General features: G+C 42.8%; 1 protein-coding gene across 1 annotated transcript; it reads right to left on the reverse strand.

The window, feature by feature from the left end:
• Positions 1 to 5,654: 5,654 nt before the first annotated feature.
• Positions 5,655 to 10,785, reverse strand: LOC136500219 (DEAD-box ATP-dependent RNA helicase 24-like). The gene is made up of 5 exons (XM_066495591.1): positions 10,070 to 10,785; positions 6,810 to 8,038; positions 6,579 to 6,615; positions 6,076 to 6,484; positions 5,655 to 5,962 (listed from the first exon to the last, which is right to left on the reverse strand). Exons 1-5 carry the CDS (start codon positions 10,641 to 10,643, stop codon positions 5,911 to 5,913), a joined length of 2,301 nt encoding a protein of 766 aa, XP_066351688.1. The 5' UTR covers positions 10,644 to 10,785; the 3' UTR covers positions 5,655 to 5,910.
• Between the last annotated feature and the right edge of the window lie 13,457 nt (positions 10,786 to 24,242).

The raw sequence follows: 24,242 nt of genomic DNA on the forward strand, positions 1-24,242 counted from the left end.
TTGACGAAATTTTTTAAGAAATGGTTATGTAACATTTTTGTTGTTATTTAGTAATTAGTGTCCAATCATAGTTTAATTGGGCTTAAAAGATTCGTCTCGTGAATTTCGTCTAAATTGTGTAATTAGTTTTATTTTTTATTTATATTTAATACTTCATGCATACGTCCAAAGATTCGATGTGATAGAGAATCTTAAAAAATTTTGCAAAATTTTGAGAACTAAACAGGCACTGGGTTGAGTGGAACGGTATCTTAGAAAAGGTGTTCCGTGAGGTTGTACGTGCGGATGCAGAAAAACTAAAATGATGTTTTTGGTGTTTAGTTACCCAAAATCACCCTGTTCGTTTGTTGGTTTCAGTCAGCCCAAATCAGTCAGCCAACAGTGTTTTCCTCTCACAATAAACCAGCACCAGCCAGCCCAAACCAGCCCACAAACCAACTAGCGAACATGCCGAATGTAAATTTTGGCACTATGTAAAAAGAAGATTTTCCGTCACATCAAACTTGCGGTACATGCATGGAGTACTAAATGTTGACGAAATCAAAAACTAATTGCACAGTTTGGTTGTACTTTGCGAGACGAACGTTTTGAGCCTAATTAGTCAACGATTGGACAATTATTACCAAATACAAACAAAATGCTACAGTGTCTACAGGATTTCCGGTGACGCCAACTTTGGGGGCAACTAAACGCGCCCCTGGATCAACCAAACATGTCTCTTCCACCAAACACGTCCAAAACAACTCTGCCCACCCTTGTCGGCGCGGCGGCCGTGGTACTGATTGTGAGTATGTTTCTGCTCCTTTTTTTCTAAAATCAGTTGCTCCCACATTGAAATTTTACAATTAGGAAATAAACAAGTAGGAACCTAGAGGCTTAAATTTTCTCATTTTCTCTAACAATAATACAGGATGTTCCGGATAGATAGTGACGAAGCTAGAAAAAAATTTAGGAGGGGCTGAACAAAAGAATAGAGGTTTTTTTATCTTCTCTTAACCTTAGCCCCTCCTACCTAATACATGTATGCATAAAATTTTAAGACATGACTTAGAAAAACTCCACGTGCTCAGGATGGGTAGGGGGGCTGAAGCCCCCTAGCCCCACCGCTAGCTACGTCCCTGCGGATAGATCCCCTGGTCCAATTGAGGCACTTCCTGGAAGAACAGGCTCTAGTTCTGGTCATTATGGACAACACACAGAGCAAGAACTCTAGTACCCTATTGGATATTTGGATTCACTTTTGGCATCCAAGACGGTGAGGAACTTAATCAAATTATATTGTAAATTTGGTGATCATGTATGTACTGGTCATGCAATGTCTCATGTTTTGGCAATAAATGAGATCATTTTTCCCATGTTGGGACTTGGGCATTTTTTCTTACATGATGGGCCAGAGACCAGCTTTAAGCCACAGTTACCCCCCCCCCCCCCCCCCCCCCGCTTTGGCCCCGTTCGCTTCACTGAAAAATAAGCCGAAATATTGTTCCGACTGATTTGTTGTGAGAGAAAAACACTATTCCGGCTGAAAAAACAAACTGAAAAAGACGAATTATAAGAGAAGCGAACAGGGCCTTTATGAGAACACATAGGAATCAGGTTCTCTTGACACGGGGATTCAAACTTGGGTTGCCGGTTGCCTACCTAAAGGTTGGTGTTGCTGACGAAAATGGTGCCGATATTTTCCGACCGTATTCGAGACCGAATCCGTTTTCAGAGGGGGTTAAATCTATTCGTATTCGAGTCCAGATATTCAACATCCGATACCGTATCTGTATCCGAATACTCAAATCACATATTTATGATGTCAATATCCAATCGTATCCTATCCGGCATGGTTGACAATATCCGTATTCGAATCCGAATCTAGACAGAAATATGAAAATAAATACACCATGTTCGCTTGATCGTATCAGCCATGATACAGTGTTTTTCTCTCACAACAAAACAGCATCAGCCGGCTTATAAGCCACAGAAACGATCAAGCGAACAAGGTGTATAATATCAGCGATATCCGTCCGTATCCGATCCGTTTTCATCCCTAAGTGACCACCCATGCCCTCCACCCCTCATGTTTTTCTTATGCTGGGACTTGGGAGAATACTTAGTGGCTTTTGCACTAATGAATGTGGGCAGGCGACTACTTTTTTTTTTGGTTACAGCACACATCAAATATTGGTTCTGCTCTGCAGCACTACTTTTCAGCGAACGAATAGTGTTTTCCTCTCGCAACAAATCATCATAAGCTAAATTTCAGTGAAACGGATATGACCAGTTTCTTTTTTGTGCCTTGAACATATTGTTGTAGCTCTAGTCACCCGAATATTGTGAGTGTTTGAATTAATTGAAATTCTTGGTTGTGTTGTCTTCAGTGATGGTCAGGGATAGATCCATTTGATCTGAAATGACATATTCCACATGGTGATAACTAAAGGGTTTATGTACGATCCTATTTTGATAAGGGCTCATTGTACAACATTCAACGTTTCTTTTCATGTTTGTCATTCAGCTTTGCGACGAAGCTATCCAGCAAACACAGGTGATCAAGCTATCCAGCATGTCTCATTTGATTCATACCACTCCAGTAGTCAAGCATTTTTCTCTGACACATCCTGTTTGTTATCTAGTGAACCAATTTGGCAGCAAAACAAAAGTACTAGTTTTTGCAGCCAACCTAAAGTACTAGTTACGTTACAGATTACTGGTTATATATACATATTCCGCGAAGTCACAGCAGAATATTGGATGCAGCTGGGGCTTCCACAGAGGTTCGTCATGAAGGAATAAAATACAAGGAAGAAAAGGCACCTGACACTAACAAAATTACTGCTCCGCAAATCGAGGTCTTCCAGTTCATAACACCTTCACACGTATGGGACTACCCTGAAATGTCCTGCCATTAGCCTCTGCAACACAAGGGAATAACCAATTTAACTAATTTTTTATGCTCTTGGTTGCAATTTTACTTTTCAGGCCAGAAACTGAATCATCGAGCTAACAAATCATTTTCTATGAGCACCTTAAAAAATTTCATTAACTTTGTCACCTGCATAGGAGTACATTGCAGTTAGATGCTCACCTTTGCAATTCTTGAGGTAATCAACCAACCAAGCTTGATAAATGAAGACCTTAATTTCTTGGGATGCTCTTGACTCCCTAGCCAGAACCTTCTAATTCATCACCTGACCACAGTTCGCCATGACATAGTCTTTCTACTGCCCTGCCTAGTCCAATGATTTATTATTGTAGTTTTAGGACCATAATGAATTAGCACGGGCGCATGTTCGGTCGAATACTCAAATGCCACTCCACCTGAACACAACAGCTATTTCTGAGAAAATTGATCAATCAACATGAAGTTTCATTACATATAGATGTCACATTGTCACGTAAGGCCATAATACCATATCTCAAGTATGACAAGCTGGCACAATGTGGTTTGATGATCACAACTGTGGAAAGAGTAACAGATCCTCGAATTTGGCAGAGGATGTTATCCTGGTCCTCCATCTTAGAAAATACCATTTTTGAATCTCTAAACTTGGCTCAAGCCTAGGATGTTATCCTGGTCCTCCATCTTAGAAAATACCATTTTTGAATCTCTAAACTTATCCTGGTCCTCCATCTTAGAAAATACCATTTTTTAATCTCTAAACTTGGCTCAAGCCTAGGATGTTATCCTGGTCCTCCATCTTAGAAAATACCATTTTTGAATCTCTAAACTTGGCTCAAGCCTAGCTCCCCCGCTCCCCCGCTCCCCCCCCCCCCCCCCCCCCCCCCCCCCCCCCCCCCCCCAACCCCCCAAGTAAAATTCATTTCAAATCCCTAAACTTGGCTCTGGGTGTCGATCAAATCTAAACAGGTCCTGACTCGCTACTTGGGTTGACATTGCAATAAGCATGTGTTGACTCTATGTTGACGTGAACCGACATGTAAGACCTATTTGGAGGAGATAGAAGAGAAATACGCATGACCTATTTGGACGAGGAAGATGAGAAATGCGCATGGGGCTATTTGGACGAGAAAGAGGAGAAATACACATGGAGCAATTCAGCGTGTTTGGTTCACTGTTGAGGGTAGCCTGGCCCGTATCTCCCAGCCAGGCCCTGGCTAGCCAGGCCGAATCCATGCAGGTAGCTTGTGTTTGGTTTGTTGGTGCCAACGAGCCTGACTAGCGCGAGCAGTTGTTTGGTTACAAGTTGGAGCCAGCCTGAATGAATACGAGTTGCAACTTTATTTGGTTGGTTGGTTGCACAAGTTCAAGGTTTGGATACCTCCTATGGGCTCCGTTCGGTTTACCCAGAAGCCGGCTTGTTCGTTTTTTTTCAACCAGCTTGTTCGTTTTTTTTTCCAACCGAAATAGTATTTTTCTCTCACAACAATTTAGTCATAACAAAGTTTCAGCAAGCCGAACGGAAAGATTACAAGATACCACCCATCCCTCACCAGCTCTCAGCTACATCACAGTCCACACCATCTTAACAACTACTGAAACTAACAGAAGGATTACAAGAGACTGGATTAATATAATTAAATATTTTGGTTTTGCTAAGCAACCATCATGGCTCTTCATGGTATTTTTGTCATCCATTTTCAGCTCCTCTCTGCTATGTGTGCCATAGAAGGCAGCCTTCGAAGATTGACCCCTCCGAATCCTACAACAAAGTCGGGCAAAACTGTCACCGCAAGTTACCGCGACGGAAGCGCGGGGAGGAGATAAGAGCAGGATCTAGTTCATGGAGGGGGCGGGGCCTCACCTGCGGCGCAGGAGTCGACGAGGAAGAAGAGAGCCGAGAACCGAGAGCTTGGAGTGGACAGCGCGAATGAGAAGAGGTGGCTGCGGGGGTGAGACACATCCCAGGATGGTGCGAAATGGGGAGGTAACCCTAGCCCTTCCCCGCAGTCCCTCGCAGCTGCCCAACCCAGGAAGATGGCCAGGAGACCAAACACCCATGTAACTGCATCCCATGGGCTAGGCCAGGCCAAAACCACCCAACCAAACACGCCCTTCGTGACCCATTTGGACGAGAAAGAGAAGTGGAGCGATTGTGGACCTCACATGATGAGTCCATGTTAGCACGGTTAGCAGCCTATGCCACATCAACGCATGGAGCAATTCATAACTCATTTGAATTTGGATGACACCGAGCCAAGTTTAGGTAACAAAAATAGTATTTACTAAATTAAGGACCTAAATGACACGGCCAACTTTTGATATCAAAAAATGGTATTTCATAAGTTGGATGACAGGAATGACACTTGGGCCTCCTTTAGAACTAATAAGGAAAGCAAAACACATGAATAGGAAAACATAGAAATTACACATGGATATAGTTGCAAAACAGAGGATCGAAAGAAAGAAAGAATTTTAAAGGAATAATCATTTGGATAGATGGACCATAGAAAAAACATTAGATTTTTGCCAAGAGGTTTGAGTGGATGCTAAATTTCCTATAGTTTTTCTCGAAAACAGCAGCCATAGGAAAACTTCTACACTATTCCTATGCTCCATTCCAATTCCTCCAAAACAGCAGCCAAAGGAAAACTTTCTACACTATTCCTATGCTCCATTTCTATGAATCAAAGGCACGAAACAGTGCAATTCCTATAGAATTCTCAATCCTGTCCTATAAACCAAAGAAGTCCTTAGTGCCAAGTTCGAGGACAACTAGTGAACTTTCCTGTGGTGAAAAACGTGACCCAACGGCCAGATACAACAGTAGCTGGAGGATGACGGATAGAGGCCAAACTAAACTAAAAACAACACTTATCATTCACATTCACAACCTGACATCATGTAATCTATAGTGTACATCAATATGACTTTTTTATAGGATCTCCCAAGAGACTACATCAATATCAATATAACAAAGGGGGAAAGGAATCACAATTCGGCACAACGGTTAGCAGGGACTAACGATCCCAACCTGATGGTCGTTTTCTCTCCCTGGACCGATCCCGTGAACTGCAATTCATGCAAAACTTTGACTTAGAAAACAGGACACAGAACAATGATTGACACAAGATAATAAACGTATGACCCACAGGGCAGGCACAACATGCCCCTGAGTTACCTACCTTTCTGGATTTGAGTTCCCATTTTCATTGTTGTTTCCTTCAGGCCGGGATGCAGGGACTGAGGGGGCAGGCTGTGCTGGCCGGGATGCAGGGACGAAAGTGGGGGCCGACTGTGCAGGCCGCGCATCTCCTCCAATGGTGCCGCCAGACACAAAGCCACGGAGTGCTGGTCTTACAAAGGAAGGTGCATTGCTGCTTGGAGTATTTGAAGATCCAGAGACAAAGCTGCTCTTAAATTGCTGCATCATTCCTGTCTTCAGCGAATTTACAGCAGCAGATCTTGGAGCAGGCACTTGCGAACCAGATTCAGCATTGTAACCTATGCCGAGGCCAAAATCAACTCCACGCACACCACGACCGCGCCCAGCACCTCCACCACCACCTTTTCCTTTGCCACCTTTCTTCCCACCTGATCAACGTAATGATTTGTTAGTACATGTTTCCATAAACGACTCATCCAGATAACCAGATTCCTGCTCTGTAAATAAGTAAGCAGGACCTACCTTTCCTGGAGTCCCGTTTTGCTCTGAATCTTCCATCCTGCAATCACAATAGTTTCAGAAAAAGAACGGGATTATTTTAAATTGCAAAAGAACTGAAATTATGAGATAGTGTCTACATTGCTGCAAACATCCAGTTTGCATAACATTGTATTTAGCTAGAATTCCATGCAAGTCTAGAGCTTACTATGTAACGCAACACTGAAACAAAAATTCATCAATAAGCTAACTAACCTTCATAGCCAGATCCATGAGTTCATTGGGTACATCCTGGCCAGCAGCAATCAAACTGTGAACCAGTTCACCAGCAAAGCGTGCTTCCTTCTGTGTAATCAGAGTGTATGCAGTGCCATCTTTATCACCAGCACGACCAGTTCTTCCAATTCGGTGAATATGCATATCCATTTCTTTTGCGATATCAAAGTTGACAACTGTTTTAATCGATTTGATGTCAAGACCTCGTGCAGCAACATCAGTTGCAACCAGAACATGATATGTCCCAGATTTGAACTTCTGCAGGGTCTCCATGCGAGAAGCTTGATCCTTGTCACCATGAAGTGCTGCAATTCTGAATCCTCTCTGATTCAACTCTTTCTCCATCTCATCCACTCTAGCCTTCTTAGATGCGAATACAAGAACATCTCCATCATCAACCATTCCAGGCAATTTCTCCAAAAGCCAAGGCATTTTCTCAACATCAGAAGGGAGTACATTAACAACTTGTTTAATGTCTTCATTAGCACCGCCAACTTGACCAACTGTAACTCTAATAGGATCAGTCAATATTTCTCTTGCCAAACGCTCTACTTTGTATGGCATTGTTGCAGAAAAAAGTAAGGTTTGTCGATCTGGTCTAATTTGACCAACAATGGATCGTATTTGTGGCTCAAATCCAAGATCGAACATGCGATCAGCTTCATCAAGAACCAGATAAGTTGCCCTGAACATCTTCAATGCCTTCATCTTCAGCAAGTCTATTAATCTCCCTGGAGTTGCAATGACTACTTCACAGCCTGCTTTCAGTTCTTTAAACTGGTCAAATTTGGAAACACCACCATATACAGCAGCAACTCGAAGGTTGTAAGGCTTTGCAAACTTCTTAGCTTCGAGATATATCTGATGTGCCAATTCTCTTGTTGGAGCACAAATGACTCCTATTGGACCTTCTTCTTTGTCAAGCTCAGGCTGATCCATAATATGAACAATCATAGGGAGCACAAAAGCTGCAGTTTTGCCAGAACCAGTTTTTGCAATACCAATGATATCTCTGCCTGAAAGTACAATAGGTAAAGCCTGGCACTGAATTGTAGTTGGTTTTTCATAAGCTTGCTTGGCAATAGCATTCATTAGCGGTACAGGAAACCCACAATCCTGAAAAAAATTTATTGGCCTTGGCACATCAAAACCAGAAACCCGAATTGCCAAACTTTTCATATAATCTGCTACCTCTTGGTCACTCATACCTATAAGAAAAAAAGATTTCAATACATCATAACTCATCATAAAGATCTAGAAGCAGCAATCTGTGGGTGCTGTAAACAAATCGTATAGCACGCTGGTTGTCACAACATCAATCATAAAGAAAAATACTTGCAAGGATCCAGGAGCATTACCTTACTTCTTAAGACTTAACTAAATGCTAATTTAGAGTGTTATGGGTGCTGGGCCCAGGATGGCCCAGCCTGAGCTTGTGTGAACAGTACCCGCGATACTGTGGTGCGTCCTATAGCGCCCTTGCTAAGGAAGGAATAAGGATTAGGAAAGATATTAGATTAGATCAATTAAAGGGATTTGATCAGTTAGAGATAGGATCAGATTGGGGTCAATTAGAGATAGGATTGGATATGATTTGTTATGATTTGATTGGGCCTTCCTTAGGTGGCCAGGAGTCCTCTCTATTTAAAGGGAGGTGATGTACCAAGGAGAAGGAAGCAATGAAGAAAGAACAAACAATCCAATTCCCCCAAATACTCTCCCTCCACGCCGACTTTGCCCGGCCATCTTCCTGGCAATGGTTATCCCCCCAATGATCTAAGGACCATAACAAAGGGCATGTTTGGCAACATTGTATTTTTTTGCATCTGTATAGATATTTCTTTGAAAGTAGCATCTGTATAGATATTCCAGTGGTGATTTCTTGTGCACAACAAGACCCCTGCCCCCCCCCCCCCCCCCCCCCCTGTAAAATGATGTCTGGGTAATCATATTCTTCTCGAGTCTCCATCGCTCATTCTGGCATGAATCGTCTCACACCTTCTAAATCCAAAAGAAATCTTTTCCAGGCCAGGTGGTAAAATCATTAGGTTGAATTTTACAGAGGTATTGGATACTATACCTGTATCCCAAACAGGCCCTTAGGAAGGAAGAAAGAACAGGGATGCAGTTCAAATTTGCTTCTTCCTTTGGAGTAGAATATATGGAGATCAAAGTTTGATTATGAGTAATGGGAAGAAACTTAGGCCGAAACACAATGCAATGTTCTGCAGATTTTCTACATGACCCGATGCTGGGAAAATGGACCAGTAACCCATCGACTTTAATCTAGTTTTGAGATAAATATCAGAATTTTATGGTCAATAAGAACATCTACCATTTCTTCAATTACAAGCCTTATATACTTGGAACACTAGTAAGTGCCTTGGCCCTTGGCTAACCAGAGTGGAGGTTTGCTGTCCAAGGCAGTACAACCACCAACATGGCATCTACTCCCTCCTTTCCAAATTATAAGACGTTTTGGATTTTATAGATACATTGCTTTAACTATGTATCTAGACAAAATGAATATCTAAGTGCATAGCAAAATCGTATCTACTTACAATTTGGAATGGAGGGAGTAGTTCTTAAGAAACATAATGCATTGCATCTGCACAAATACTGAAGAACGACTGTGTACTGCAAGGGAAATACTTCACGTACAACACAGTTACAATCAGGTGTTATGGGGCGACTGTGTACTGCAAGGGAAATACTTCACGTACAACACAGTTACAATCAGGTGTTATGGGGTCTTTGATTCTTAAGTGAACCAACACCCAAGTGATTTGAAACATTTGAGCTTTTGGCCATAAGAGTCATACAGAAGGGCATATGAAACATTATCGATTGCATAAGGATGAGAAGCAAAAGGAAGTAGTAGAATTTTTCCCAATAAAAAGAACTATATATATTTAATCTCTAGCACCGAACTAGAAGAATGCAATTAAAACGAGAGTGGACTTGGAACAACATGGCTTCACTTCCATGCCAACACAACAGAAGTTCATATTGCGCCATGGAACAGAGCATCCAATCCAACTTATGCTACGTTCATCACATAATTTACTAAGCTAATTACAAAGTAAAAGAACTAGCTAAATATCCTCGCAAAGTAGAACTAAAGCAGCTCAACCGTGTAAGCTACAAGGGACACCTAGTTAAAAACCAACATTATATGTACAGAATTAGATAGTAGAATCATAGGTTCAGAAAAGAATGCTAGGTACCAAGTGCTTCACCTGAAATCGACGGCTTCTCCTCGTAGAAATCTTTGGTGAAGGCGTCATACTCAATGGTCGAGTGATCGAGTGCTGGTATGGGCTCTATTTTCTTCTTGTCGACGACTATGGGGTTGTCATCGGAGTCGTATTCCATCATGCCGGCGTCGACGGCCTTGGCAGCGGCATAGACCTCCTCGTCGGAGTCGTAACCAGCGCGCATGGCGTCGGCGGCCAGCGTGAGCCCGGCGTCCTTCTTAGCCCGCAGGAAGCTCTCGACGGGGTCATCCTCGTCATCGTCGGAGTCCGCGCGGCGAAGCGCCTCGGGCTTGAGCGGCGGGGGAGGCGCGCGGATCTCCTCCTGGATCTCGGCCATGAAGGCGTCGAGCGGGTCGATCTCCTCCTCATCCTCCGCCTTTCCTTCCACCGCGGTGCTGGCGGGGACATCTGAGGGGGCGTCGTCGGAGAAGGCGTTGTCGTCGAGGTCCGGGTCATCGGTCGGACGGTAGAGCCGCTGCACGGGCTGCGAGCGCTCGAAGTTGTAGGAGGTGGGCCGCGGGATGCTGAAACCCTCGAGCTTCGAGCGCTTCGACATGGCGTCGACGATCGGGGCCGGAGGTGGGGCCGGGGCGAGCTAGGGTTTGCGAGGCCGGGTGTGACGGAGGAAGACGATGGCAGCGTGGAATTGGCGCCGCTCGGCTTGCTGGGTGGCGGTCTCGCGGACCGTCGCTCCGGATGGCCTGCAGCCTGTTAGTTTGGGTGTGGCTACGTAAATTTTTTTTAGTAGGAACAGTATTTTTTTTCTCGCACAAATCAATCAGTAGTACTTCTTTATAAACCAGCGACGATATGAACCAGTTAACCGAACAGGTTATTGGGCCGTGTAGATAAAGATGGCAACGGCCCCGATACCCGACAGGTACTTGATCCATTAGAGAGCGGGATAGAATTATATCTTTATTCGTGGACATTTAAATGGGTAAGAATCTATTCTGACGGATATAGCGGGTACGGGAACGTTCCCTGATTATCCGTCTCCGTTACCCGTTGAAGAACCCGACTATTTAAGCTATCATGCGAGTATTAGGCCAAAAAAAAACTCAACATAGATATTTTGGCCTAAATCTGAACAATCATATATATAGTTTATGTGTTCTAGAAACCCTAGTTCAATTTTTCTTTATTATCTCCGCCAGTAGCACAAGCACACCTGGCTCACGAGCGCTCGTGCCCCTCGCTTCCATAGTTCGGTCTCTCTGTCACCTTTGCTCGTCCTCCTCACAACCTCGCTCCTTCTCCTCGGCATCTCCGAGACTCCGACACTTATACCCGGATGAAGAAGAAACGTCTCCGATTACAAAGCTATGACCCTAAGTGTCCTTATTTATCGGGTATGCAGTATTCGTCAGGTAACTGTTACCCGACCGATGCCCGACGGGTACGGGGATGGACAAGAATCTATACCCGAGACAGTTAACGGGGACGGGGACGGAATGAATTCTCTGTAGCGGGGAAGAGAACGTTCCGGCGATACCCGACAGGTACATTCCCGTTGCCATCCCTACGTGTAGGCGGCTGGATGAATGTAGGCCTTGATGGACCAGACGCGCCTGTGGGTTATGGGTCGTCGTGGTTTTTTTTTATTTCAAACACTTTTTTAAAACTATTTTTAAATTTGACACCGAATTTTTTTATTTTTAAATCTAACACTTTTGGCCGCGTCTATTATCACGGCATGGCCAAACAACGCTGTCGCGTCATGCATGGCGGCGCGGCAGCGGCAATGACATGACACTTCCCCGGGCCCTGGGGGCTGACGTGGCAGGCGCTGCCGCGCCATAGATTTTGACGCGACAGTGCCACGCCACGGCCCACGGCGCGACGAAGCCCAATACAGGACCGTGGACTGGCCTCCCTCCCCTCACTGTCTCTCTTTCACTCTAGTGAAACGGATCGAGGGGGAGACGCGGGCGGTGGAGGGGGAGACGCACCCGCCGCTGCCACCGCCCGCGTCCACCCGTCGCCGCCATCACCGCCGTCGAGGCCACCACCCACGCCTCCCCCCTCCCTGTGACCACCTCCCTCCCTCTCTCCCTCTCTCCCCATTCCTCCCTCTCTAGGCCGCTCCAAGAGCCGTGCCCATCGTCGACGTAGTGGCCCCTTCCCCACCGTCGGTCGGCCTCTCTCCCCATCGTTCTTCACCTGCGCCCCCTGTCCTTTCCTTAGCTGGTCGGCGGTGTGCCGCACCCCTCTCCCTCTCTCCTGCTCCTAGAAGAAGCCCATCGGCAATGACCATTGCCGCCGACGGCCACCTCATCGCCATTGGTGAATTTGGCTAAGCCCCAATCTTTCCCTCATTGTCAAGGTACTCCTCCGGTGTATTTGTTGATTGAATCAAAATTGTTGTTACTTATGGTTAAGATGCAAAATTAGTTTAAATGATTAGTTAGTATAGTTCGTATAGTAAGTTAGTATAGTTAGTAAAATTAGTATAGTTAGTAAAGTATAGTTAGTAAAGTTAGTTAGTTTAGTTAGTATAGTAAGTTGGTATAGTTAGTAAAGTTAGTTAGTTTAGTTAGTACAGTTAGTGAGTCTAGTTAGCTATTATATTTAGTATAATTAGTTATTGTAGTTAGTCTTGTATAGGTATTAATATTAGATTAGTTAGTATAGTTATAGTTAGTATATGTATTAATATTAATATAGACAGTACGTACGACGATTAAGATGACTCGATGAAGTTTTTTTAATTATTTTTGTAGATGGATTGTTGTGTTCGAGTTTTTTTACAGAGGAATTGTTAGGGAAGAAGATGGTATGTTTGAGGATATGGAAGAAGAATTGAAATGGTTTGATGAACCTCCTAGCTTCAACGATTTTTGTGTCTGTTTGAATACAAAGTTTAGTGGTGATTTTACAGTGAAGGGGAGGTTTGATAGTGGGAAGACTAGGGCATACTATGTCCTGATGCCCTTGCGTGACCCTGCTCACTGATCCCGCTATAATAGGGTGCTCCAAGGTTTCAATGTGCCCATAGTTGAGGTGGTGGTGGAGAATGGGTATAGGATGCAGGATCTCCATGATGGGTCGTCCATTGATGATGTTGGAGGCAATGAATAAGAATTAGGGGTCGAAGGGGAACCAACTTAGGGTAACATGGATTTGGATGGTTAATTGACGCGGGAGTAGTTTCATTCAACTCTAGTAGGCTGTATAAACAATGACTTTGATGTGAATAAGTTCGAACGGGAAAAGGAGGAGCAGGAGCAAGAGGACAGGATCAATGATGTAGTTAGCAGTGATTCAGACGATTCGAATGATGACCAAGGAGGTAGAGATACTATGCCAACACCGGTTGATGCCATACCAGTACCGGTTCATGCTATGCCATTATAAGTACCAACTGAGGTACTTCATGCTATATCGGCTTAGGGTAGACTAGTCATAGATTTGCCAGAGGATGATACATTTATGATTCATGGGGTAGGATTAGTGAAGCATAGCAGTACGTTCCACCACCACCTTACACAGCGATAGAGCTTATGCAACTGAGATCGATGAACGTACCTTTTAGTGGTGTTCCGAACTATAGGGATGTCAGCATGATGGATATGGCAGTTTATGACACGGGTCTGCAGATGTGTAGAAAATCATTGTATGACCATGAGAATGTAATCCTTGGGAATGGGATGATATTCAATACAATGTCAAAGATAAAGCTATTCCTTTAGGACTATGCTGTCTATCACCATAGGCCCTACAACGTCACTCATTCTGACAAGGAGTTGAGGTACCATGTGACATGCAAATATAGTTGCATGTGGAGGTTAAATGCACGAAAGAGATAGAGTGATGGCAAATGAAGGATAACTAAAGTGGTCCAACCCCACACTTGCCTATCAAATAAGGGGAAGAAAAATCATCAGTAGCTCACTACACATTACCTTACTCGTCGTATATTGGGGCTCGTTAATAACAATAATGACATTTTGGTATCTTCCTTGTAAGAGTCCATATCTAGATTCGTTAAGTATGATGTCAAGTATGAAAAGGCTTGGCATGCTAAGCAAATTGCCCTGATGATTCGTTGGGATAGCTGGGAGAAAGCGTACAATAGGGTACCCTGAATATTATGTGTAATGCATTACTATAACCCAGGCTTGAAATAGTTTATAGACACCGGAGGGATGTATTTTGAGGATATAACACCCTTGGTGTTACTCCCTAAACAAACTACTAAACCCTATCATGAGTATCATGTTTATGTGATAATGCATATGATAGAATGTGTACATAAATTACTTGTAACCTAAAATGACCAATAAAAATGTTAAATAAAAATTGATTCAATAGCTCAGGTTATGTCAACTAGGGTTGAAAACCAATTTTTATTAAGCAAAGATGTTATAAAACATGTATGTGACATTTAAATAAAGTTTGAAGTATAAACTTTGTAGATGACAATGCAACTTTTGTCTTAGGAAAATAATATTATGAGCTAGTATTTCTAATAGCTTAGAAATAGAACTTGAAATCAAATCCAGCTCAAGACTTAGAAAATTCCTTAAGTTTGAAAACAGTGTGACAAGGCTATGTTGGTGAATTAATTTTGAAAAATTTAGCTAAAGGTCAGTGCTATGTTTTTGTTCCATATAGTAGTTTGATGTACCCTCTTTAGCATGGTTTAGGTGGTCGAGCCTCAATCAAATCGATTTAGTTTTGGCAAACACTTTAAAATCCATGCACGAACATCATCTCGGGCTAGTTAGCCGGATGGGCGTGATCACCACGCTTGAGAGCGTGATGTCGCCATGTTTGACTGCCCATGCGCACGTGTACTGCAGCGTGTTGGCCGACCAAGGCCATCCTCAGCTTGGCCACAGCCTGGCTACGGCCTAGCTACTGCTAGCCGCCATGCTACTGCCCCATTTCGCTGCCGCGTTGCTGGCCGCCTGGCTAGTCGGTCGTGGGCCATTGGCTGCATCTAGCTGCTACCGTGTGGTGCTGCGCTATGGCACCATGCTATGTTGTTGTTGCTTGCCTCGTCGCCACGTCGTCGCCTCACCTTAATGGCGTTGTGGCCGCACATGCTGTGCTCCCCAACTGCCTACGCGAGCGCATGTTTTCTGGCTGCATTTTCTAGTAGCGGGCGCGCTGGTGGTGTCTTGGGTCCGACCTGCCACTTGCCGCCAAGGTGAGGATAGCCAGAGCTCGGACCTACCCTCCTCCCTGCCGTCTCTGCCATCTGAGCCACGCCCACGAAATCCACTAGAGAGAGATCACCTCAACTTGATTTAACTCCTCCGTGGCCTCGCCATTAAGCCACCTTGCCACCCGACCCCATCCTGCCTTGAGTTGAGCCTAGCCAAGCCTTAATTTGGCCACTTCCCCGCTGCCGGGCCATTAAGGCCACGCTCGTCCGGCGTGGGTTGCAACTCCCCAACGGAGCCATGAGAGGGCGGTCCAGCTGCACCATTAGCTCCACTTTGACTCCCTCTTTACCCTGCGCTCATTAGCTGAACCACTACCACTACCTCGGCACCGCTGACGTGGCCATGTCTAACGTGGTGCACCACCTCATCGCTCGATCGCATGGGGCTAGCCCTCCTCCACCATCCTCTACTCCAACTGTCAATTTGGTTGAGTCCACGGTAAGCTCTTGATGCTCACCCACTAGCTGGTTAGGTCTATAGCTGCCCTAGTTCATCAGAACAGTCGCACTGCCGTCGTGGACGGCCGCATGTCATTATAGCCCTCACTAGTGAGCCCTGCCACCCCTCACCACCACCCAGCATAATAGTTTAGGTCGGGGATAGCGATCGACCTGCTTGATGGGTCCACGTAGGTCCTAGGTGGCTGGCGTAGCCACCCTATGTCGCTACTCGCCGTGCACAGAGTTGCCCAAGGGTGTGTGTGGGGAAATTAGGAAAAACTCAGGGGGTTAGTGAATTCATCAGAGAGAGGATGAAATAGTGTTAGGACTTAGGTGTAGTTCTAGAGAAGTTCGACGACTCTTTTGCAAAAGCGCCAGCGCGGTTTAATCCGCCGTTTCTTTTTCTTAGGAATTAGTAATAGTTTTCCATTTCAATTTATGAGCTAGATTTGTATAATTGATATAAATTCATGTATGTGTCCAAAAATTGCGAAACAAATTTTGTTAGGTTCCTAAAATTGTGATCTATCTGGTAGTATAGATAGATCATGCATATCTGTGTTGATACTAAGGGCTATTAAATCGTTTGAAAGTGCTTAATATTATTAGGGTAATTATTGTAGGATTTTTTTGTGGTAAATTAGTGATAGCTTTGATCCTAAAATTTTTACAGTAACTTCATTGTATTATTATGTGCTTATTGTAATTTTTGTAGCCCTAATATAGCTTGTTTATTAAGGTAGCTACATATCCATTAAACCTTTAATATGAATAAGAGCATAACATTGACTTAGGAAATTAAGCACTTGTTAGGGTGAGCTTGACACTTGATTTGATAGAGCTGATAGTTAGCTTAGTATATTAGTCATTAGAGCTAGCTTAGTAGCTGAACATATGTATTCTTATTTTAAGAGTTGTTGTTGCTTAAATACTGAATTGTTGCATCATCATCATAGCATGCATATAGAGAACGAGTTGGCGGAGATCGTGACCACTGACGATCGCAAGTTTGAGGAGATCGTCGAGGAGTATGAAGAAGAGATTCTCGTGTAGGAGGAGGTCCCAGAGCCGCACTGACTGACTCAGCTGACATCGCGCCTGCCTAAGGCAAGCCCCAGTGCATAACCTCTATTTTACATATCCACCGTATATATATGTGTGTTGTGCATTTATGTTGTAGGAATTTTATGGAAACCACATGCATATATATATCTACCCTATGAGTCCTACTAGTGTAGGTTCGAGTAGCTGCTATGCTTAGGTTATCGATAGCGTGAGTAACCTACTGTTGCTCATAATAGGTGATTACTATTACTCTCATAATAAAATAATGAAGAGAAAATAGAGACCGGACAGGGACATGGCATGGGTTAGTGGTGGGTGTAACAAGTTGTGTCCCGTAGCCATAGGGCTTAGCTTGGTTACACTATTTTCCCTATCCATGTTGATTGAGGACCGTCCATTGCTATGGATGGTAGTTAGGTCACAGACTTATTATCCTAAGCACATACTTGCTTATAGGAGCGTGAAGACTCGTTACACTCTTATTATGGATTCTGGCTCTTTCCAGACCGACTGATTGGAGACGGAGAAAGGTTGAGGTCTAAGTACTATATTGAGACCGAGTCTCAAGTGTGGGGGCTTGGAGTCCAAGTTTGAATGGGGACCTAGACCCCGTGACAGGAGTGGAATGGATTGGTCTTATTTGTGCTTGGGGTACAAACTAGGCATGTGTTTCGAGGTATCTAGGTAGGATACATTGGTTCATGAATCGTCGTTTCTGTGAGACGGTATGACTTGGCTATGGTCTAGCTCTATAGTAAGAACTAGAATATAAAAGATGGTAAAATGGTTCTAATTGCTCAACCCTTGCTTGAAAGTAGAATAGGTGCTTACCTAGAATGGTTAGATAATAAAGTAATCAAGACTGCTAATTGAACTTGATTTTAAGGATGTACTTCTAGTAATGCTTTTCACAAATAAAAAGAAAACAACAAACCTATATTGCCTATCATACCCCTTGGACGCTATTTAATTATCGCACTCTTAACCCTAGTATTATAGTAAATAATTTTCAAGAACCCTTGTTGTATGAAATAGACTAAGTATTGTAAGCTCGTACTCATTATTGGATTCTAGAGGTAAAATGTGGATTAATTCGAGTTCTTTAGTAGGGTGTGCTAGACAGAATTGTCTGATGTAGCTAACTTTTGGGGTGTTTAGTGTCTAGTGGAAGACGAGCGCCTCCAAAAGCGTGTTATTTCGAGCGGTTCTGCCACAGAGGACCCATTGAGGCATGTCCAACATCGTGTGTTCTGGTCGTTCATGCAAACGAAACGTGCATTCTGGTATTGTCGTCCAGTCATACTTGTTGATGGCACTTTCCTGACTGAAAAGTACAGGGGCACCTTGATGATGGGCGCTGTTGTTGATTCGGAAGACCCGATAGTACCCATGGCTTTTGCCTTGGCATAGGGGGAGAACAATGAATCTAGGTCATGGTTCATGTGGCTTCTACATGTATATCTGCTTGGGCCATCTCGCACTATATGTTTGATCTCGAACCGTCACCCAGGGATTCTTAATGCTGTAGGTGGTGCATGCGACATTTTGCCGCTAATTTTTGGCGGCATCAGAGGAAGAAGGAGGTTTGTGATAAGTTAAAAGCTCTATGTTGTGTACGTACAAAGCACCGGTTCAAGGAGACAAAGAGAGAACTAGACAAGATGCTAAACGAAGCCGGCAAGGCCTGGTTAGAGGCGTAGATGGAATAGAAAGCTATGTGGGTGTTAGCGTATGATAAGGGTGGTTTTAGGTATGGCATCATGACCATCAACTCGTCAGAGTCTTTCAACCGTGTATTCACTAGAGTTTGATCGTTGCCTATGTCTGGAATTATTGAGTTCTTTCACAAGTGCAACGAATATTTTGTCAAGAGGTGAGAACTTGCACGGAGGAATATAGCTGAGTTTGGGCGATCTAGAAAGACCGGAGCAGAACATTTGAAGGAGGCTAAGGAATTGGCCAAGCAGCAGACTATCGAGCCATATGGACCTTGCCGACATGTCTTTAGTGTACAGGGGAAGGGTGGCACAAGCTTGGGCGGCGAACGTTATGGTGGACGGAACTACCGAGTTGATCTTGACAAAGTAGTGTGTAGATGCAACATCCCTCAGATCATGCATGCCCCTTGCTCTCACATGATCACTACCGAGTTGAGGGTCTACCATAAATGTCACCCTTGTATCTCCGTTCGAACACCCTTAGTATATGGGAGAAGAGCTTCGAGCCATACCTTGACCCGATACAGTGGCCCCTTATCATGGTTATGACTACATGTCACATCCAGACCTAATAAAGGTAGGGAAGGGTAGGAGGAAGAAGAAGCGACGCAAGGGGGACATGGACACTATGATAGGATGCGACGAAGACATATACGGAGGGGGAGACTTCAACAAGACCCGTGGTAGGAATCTTTGCTCTGGTTGCAAAGAATCTGGTCATAAGGCTAGCAGGTATAGAGGACAAGGGCAGTAGGTCCATACATAGAACTTGCTTATTTTCCTAGTGAAGTTGTTTAATATGTTTGTTAATGTTACTTTCAATATGTACATGTGCTTTCATATTGTGTTCATGTTGCGTAACATGTAGTTTAAATTTTTCAATGCTACTTAATGTTAATTTCAATATTGTATTATTCATCATGTTTGTTCTAACCCTTTGTTTATGAATTTATACTGGGATGGCCCTCCCACATGGCACCCATTGTACCCCATTCTTGAGGTGGAGTACGACGACAAGCACTAAGCTCATGTGTTGACCAACACCGATGCAGGGGTGGCCTTGCCAACTTTGAGGCCACGCATGCATAGCAGGACACACCAATGGGACGAGCGTTACGCGCCGTATATACGGCGTGTCGACTTCCTCGAGCTTGTTCACATTGTCAACTACGGTCTTCTGACCCATGGCCCTGCACTTCTCACTACAGTTGTAGATAGGTGTGAGTCCCTTTATTCTCCATAAACATTCTTATAATGAAATTGAGGTAACTAACAGTCATTATATTTTCATAATGCAACCTCATAGGTGGAGGCCTATGACCCACATGTTCCACCTGCCTTGCAGCGAGATGACCATCACCACGCAAGACGTGAAGGCTATCTTTGGCCTTCGGTTGGGGGGACTTCCAATGATAGGTATAGTTGACAATGATCACTGGAGAGAGCTGGTGGCTCAGTTCTATGGCTTTCTTCCACCGGACGATGAGGATGCAAAAAAATAATAATAAGTCAGTAATTGAAATCTATTTAATACTTGCATTGCTTTCCTGAATCCATCGCGTCTCATTATCTTTGGTGAATTGTAGGAAAACTTCTGGTGTTTCATTGTTGTGGATTATAGAGCACTTCAAGAACTTGCACCCACAAGCTAATGATGCTGAGATCGATAGGTTAGCTAGAGTGTGGCTCTAGCACTTTCTTGGTGCTTTCCTATTCCCCGACGCGTCGGGCAACACCATCAGCTGGATTTTCCTTGACATACTATTGACGGTAGTTAACGTTCATCATAAACTATCAATATAACTTATATAAATGCATAAAAAAGATCATCAACATAGGTCTAGGGGTTTAAACTAATAAATTCCATAAGTTTTGGTGAATCTATGTTTGTAGGAGGATTTACACAGAAAATCATCAAGGAGGGCCTATTCGTCAAAGCAAATCATGTTTATCCACGGCGAAACCGATGTGGGAAGACTCTAGAAGGCAAACCACCAAAGCAGAGGGCATGTGGCTGCCATGTGGGGCTGACCGGCCCCTCCTATAGGCCGCCCAGCCCCTAGGGTCCACTGTCAGCCTCCACGTCACAATATCGGTTCTCCAACACCTCCTAGGATGCATCTACGTCGTCCTCTAAGTTAGTTTGATCCAAGGGCTCATAATGGATGCTCTGGCCTATATATACTAGCCCCTACCCCCTTCCTCAGGCCATCTCTCTTAAACCCTAATTCATATCTCTCCTTTAGATCAGCATACACCAGAGGGATTAGGTCTAGAGCTCTCCAATGTAGTAGATTAGTAGTTTGGGAGTGAGGGTCGAGTTGGGCTCATGCTCAAGTTCCAGATCTAGTCTTGGAGGCTCGGCGAAGCCTTGTATCTTCACTTCTACATCTTGTAAGACTTATTATTAATTCATCATATTCTGATCTACATGGCAATGCTTACTTTGAATATATATCTTGCTTAGTTAAGATTATCATTGCTTTTGTGTGGGGGTTCATAGAGCTGATGGTGTCATTATACTTAATTCTTATCATTACCTTTATCCCTTGCTTTAGCTATGCTGGTATGATGATTAGTATACATTCCATTGTTATCCAATAAATCTTTACTCCATTATTTCTCTATGGTAAAATATGAATCACGATAACTAGAATACTCCTGGTAAAATGCTACAATGGTATTCTGTGCGCTTGTGGAATCCTTCATATTCTATTTGCGTTAATAAATACCGACAAGCATTTTTGGCACCGTTGCCGAGAAAACAATTGGCATAAAAATTTAGATCATTAACATACCACTAGCTTTAGTAGGATTACCCTTGTTCTTGTTGAATTGTGGAATAAGACAGGACAACAGATGCTGTTTTGACCTTTCGGCAAACATCCACAAGAAAAGAAGAACATTGAAGAACCTAGGATACATGAACATTCAAGATCCATCAACATTGGAATCCGATCATCTCATAGGTTGGTGTACACACACACACACACACACACACACACATATATATATATATTCTCTAACCATGTGTAGATTGGAGAAAAGGGTTGACATCACAAGAATTCAAATCACATATCAAGTAATGGAAACAGATGCTGCACTATTCACAAATTCCATAATGTGAGTCATGGTAAGTATGATCAAGAAATGTGAGATAGTCTTGCTCATGGACTTTAAACTTAATGAGTAGTTATTTTTAATTTTTGCATACCACTGTATGTTTACTTTGAAAGATCCATGCATTCACCCCGTTTAGTTTAAATTCTCTCATATCAAATTCACATCACATTTAGTTCCTTGCATACATTCATGCCACTTGCATCTTTTATTAAAAAAATCTCTCTCACCTTGATCATGCTCTTTCATCTCTATTTGAATAAATATCTATAATGCTTCTATGTTTCCTTTGTCTGCCATAGTATGCTTTGGTTTGGAAGTACTGGACATACTTACAAAGGCTTTTTAAATTAAACGTGGTGCTTAGGTTAAATAGTCTTCCTTAATCAAATTAGACATGGAGTTTAGTTTGGTTATTAAACTAAAAATTGCTTGTGTAGACACTGGATATTTTGTTGGACTAACCCCTACAGAAAACTCTCAAATTCAATCTAGGTAAGTCAAGAGATGAATTCACATCAAAGATAAATCAAGGCATGCGATAAACTCCAACAACTCTGCGCAAAAAAAGACATAGCTCATACTTCATTGAAGGAAGGACTGTGAGTATCAAAATTCATTCACTTTGTCTTTTGCTGTAAGTTACCTTTGTCTTGAACCATGCTAGAATGCAACAAACAAATAAAATTTGTTATAAAACATGATAAATGAAATCTATGCTAAAGTAATCTTAAACCATCTTTTCATTAGCATAGAGAAAAATTACAAAAGATATGGACAACAACCCGCATTTTAAATTTGTTGTATACCCTCGGGTATGTGTCCACTAACATTTTGTAGGAAAAAATAAATATAAGTTGTGCCTGTCCATGGTTTGGTATGGACATGCGAAACCAAACCACCACTTCAGCTATGGAACAAAGAGAAATGAGACAAGTGCCACAAAAAGGATCTATAATAGAAGCACTCACTCATAGGAAGTGGACGAACAAATCAATATGCCTCAAGTAATGTCAAAAGCGACCTAGCATTGAGCTTTTCAAGGACTCAAGCTAGGAGGCTGATGAGAAGCAAGGTGCAACCCACCTCGTATTAGCCAGAGTACACCTACTTTCATCATCTTCAAAAAGACCAACTCGCACATCGGCAATAAGGACCAAGATGATGGACGCCACCACATCATGGCGTACATTCTCGATCAATGGTCTACCTATGGTGTCTTGTAAGGCTATGAACGACCATGAACACAGAAAAGACACCCCTAAGCCATTGGAGATGAAGCTTTCATGCAAATTCCAATGAAGTTCCTTCCTTGATCATCAAGACAGCTGGCGTATCGCTAACAAACAAAGAACTCTCCACCACCCCATTAGAGGACAAAGACAACCAAGGAGAAACTTGAGTTTACATCTCCAATGGACCCCAACTCGTCAACCAAGAATTAACAAAAAACAAAAAAGGTTGATGAAAGAAGAGCATGCAATTGTGTGTATCCTCATTGGATGGTGCAAAGACAAAGCTTAATGTAAGGAAAGGTCCTGCTCAATGGACTACAAGCTCTCGCCAATAGGTAAATCAGATAAGCCTTCTTCATGTATGTTTGTCACTAATCATTTCAATAAAAAGAAGGAAAACATAAGGTATATCTAACCAAGCATTATGCAATATAAAATCTCATTCACAGGAGAATTCTATCGTCCAAACTTGATTATGCATTTTACAAAATTCATGTATGGGGGATGGAGTTCTTAAAATCATCTCATGCCATATTGCTAATTTGTCTTGGTCATTATTTCCTTTATGATGAGCTAAACTTGCTAAATCTCTAACAAGTAAAAATTTAAATAATCATGCTCTTTGGGTCACCACACATATTCTTGTTTCTACTTGAATGAATCTATAAGCTTCCTTGTTCTATTATAAGTATGCTTTGGAATACTATTCGAACATAATCTTTAAATCAAAAATACTTGTATAGAATTCGGTTGTATATGTGGACTAACCCTTGCAGGAAAATATTCAAATTTTGTTTAGAATGTTTGGAGATCATTTGTAGAAACAAATTAAGGTTAGAGGAATTCTTTAAAATAATTTTGCACACTTTTGCCTTAGCCTTGTTGAAAGATTGAAGTAGTGGTGAATAATAAAGGCACATTATTTAAAACATGCGATAAAGATTCTATGCTAATTAAAATGTTAAAACCAACTCTGTTATAGCATAGAGGATGACCTTCAGCTCTATAACAACACTATCCTTACTTTGAATCATTTTTATATTCTTTCAAGTATGTGTTGTCCACTAATCCTTTGCAGAGAAAAAACAATGAGTAGAGCAGAAGGTCTAACACAATGCTAAGATCCACAAAAGAAAGGACAAAAAGAGGGCATGACAAAAGAATAAGAAAGAAGGAGTGCAACATAGGAGACAAGATGTTCATGAATAGCTCAAGCCAGGAAACCTTCAAGCAGGAAGAGAAGACTACCACAAGTATCTACCCTTCATCATATGGTGTCACCACGCTCTAATAATGAAGGTAATATCTTAAGGTAAGTGGTCTTCATTTTCCTCTTTATCTTGGTATGCACATAAATGAAGAAACAAACACGTTTGAGTTACAATTTTGCATAATCCAACCTG

This window comes from Miscanthus floridulus, chromosome 1, assembly GCF_019320115.1.
Source record: "Miscanthus floridulus cultivar M001 chromosome 1, ASM1932011v1, whole genome shotgun sequence".
Lineage (NCBI taxonomy): Eukaryota > Viridiplantae > Streptophyta > Magnoliopsida > Poales > Poaceae > Miscanthus > Miscanthus floridulus.

Coding starts and splice junctions, on each gene's coding strand:
- LOC136500219 (XM_066495591.1), bottom strand. CDS start 10,643: ATGTCGAAGCGCTCGAAGCTCGAGGGTTTCAGCATCCCGCGGCCCACC. Junction 6,616..6,809: donor TCATGGATCTGGCTATGAAG/GTTAGTTAGCTT, acceptor TTGTGATTGCAG/GATGGAAGATTCAGAGCAAA. Junction 5,963..6,075: donor GGGAACTCAAATCCAGAAAG/GTAGGTAACTCA, acceptor CATGAATTGCAG/TTCACGGGATCGGTCCAGGG.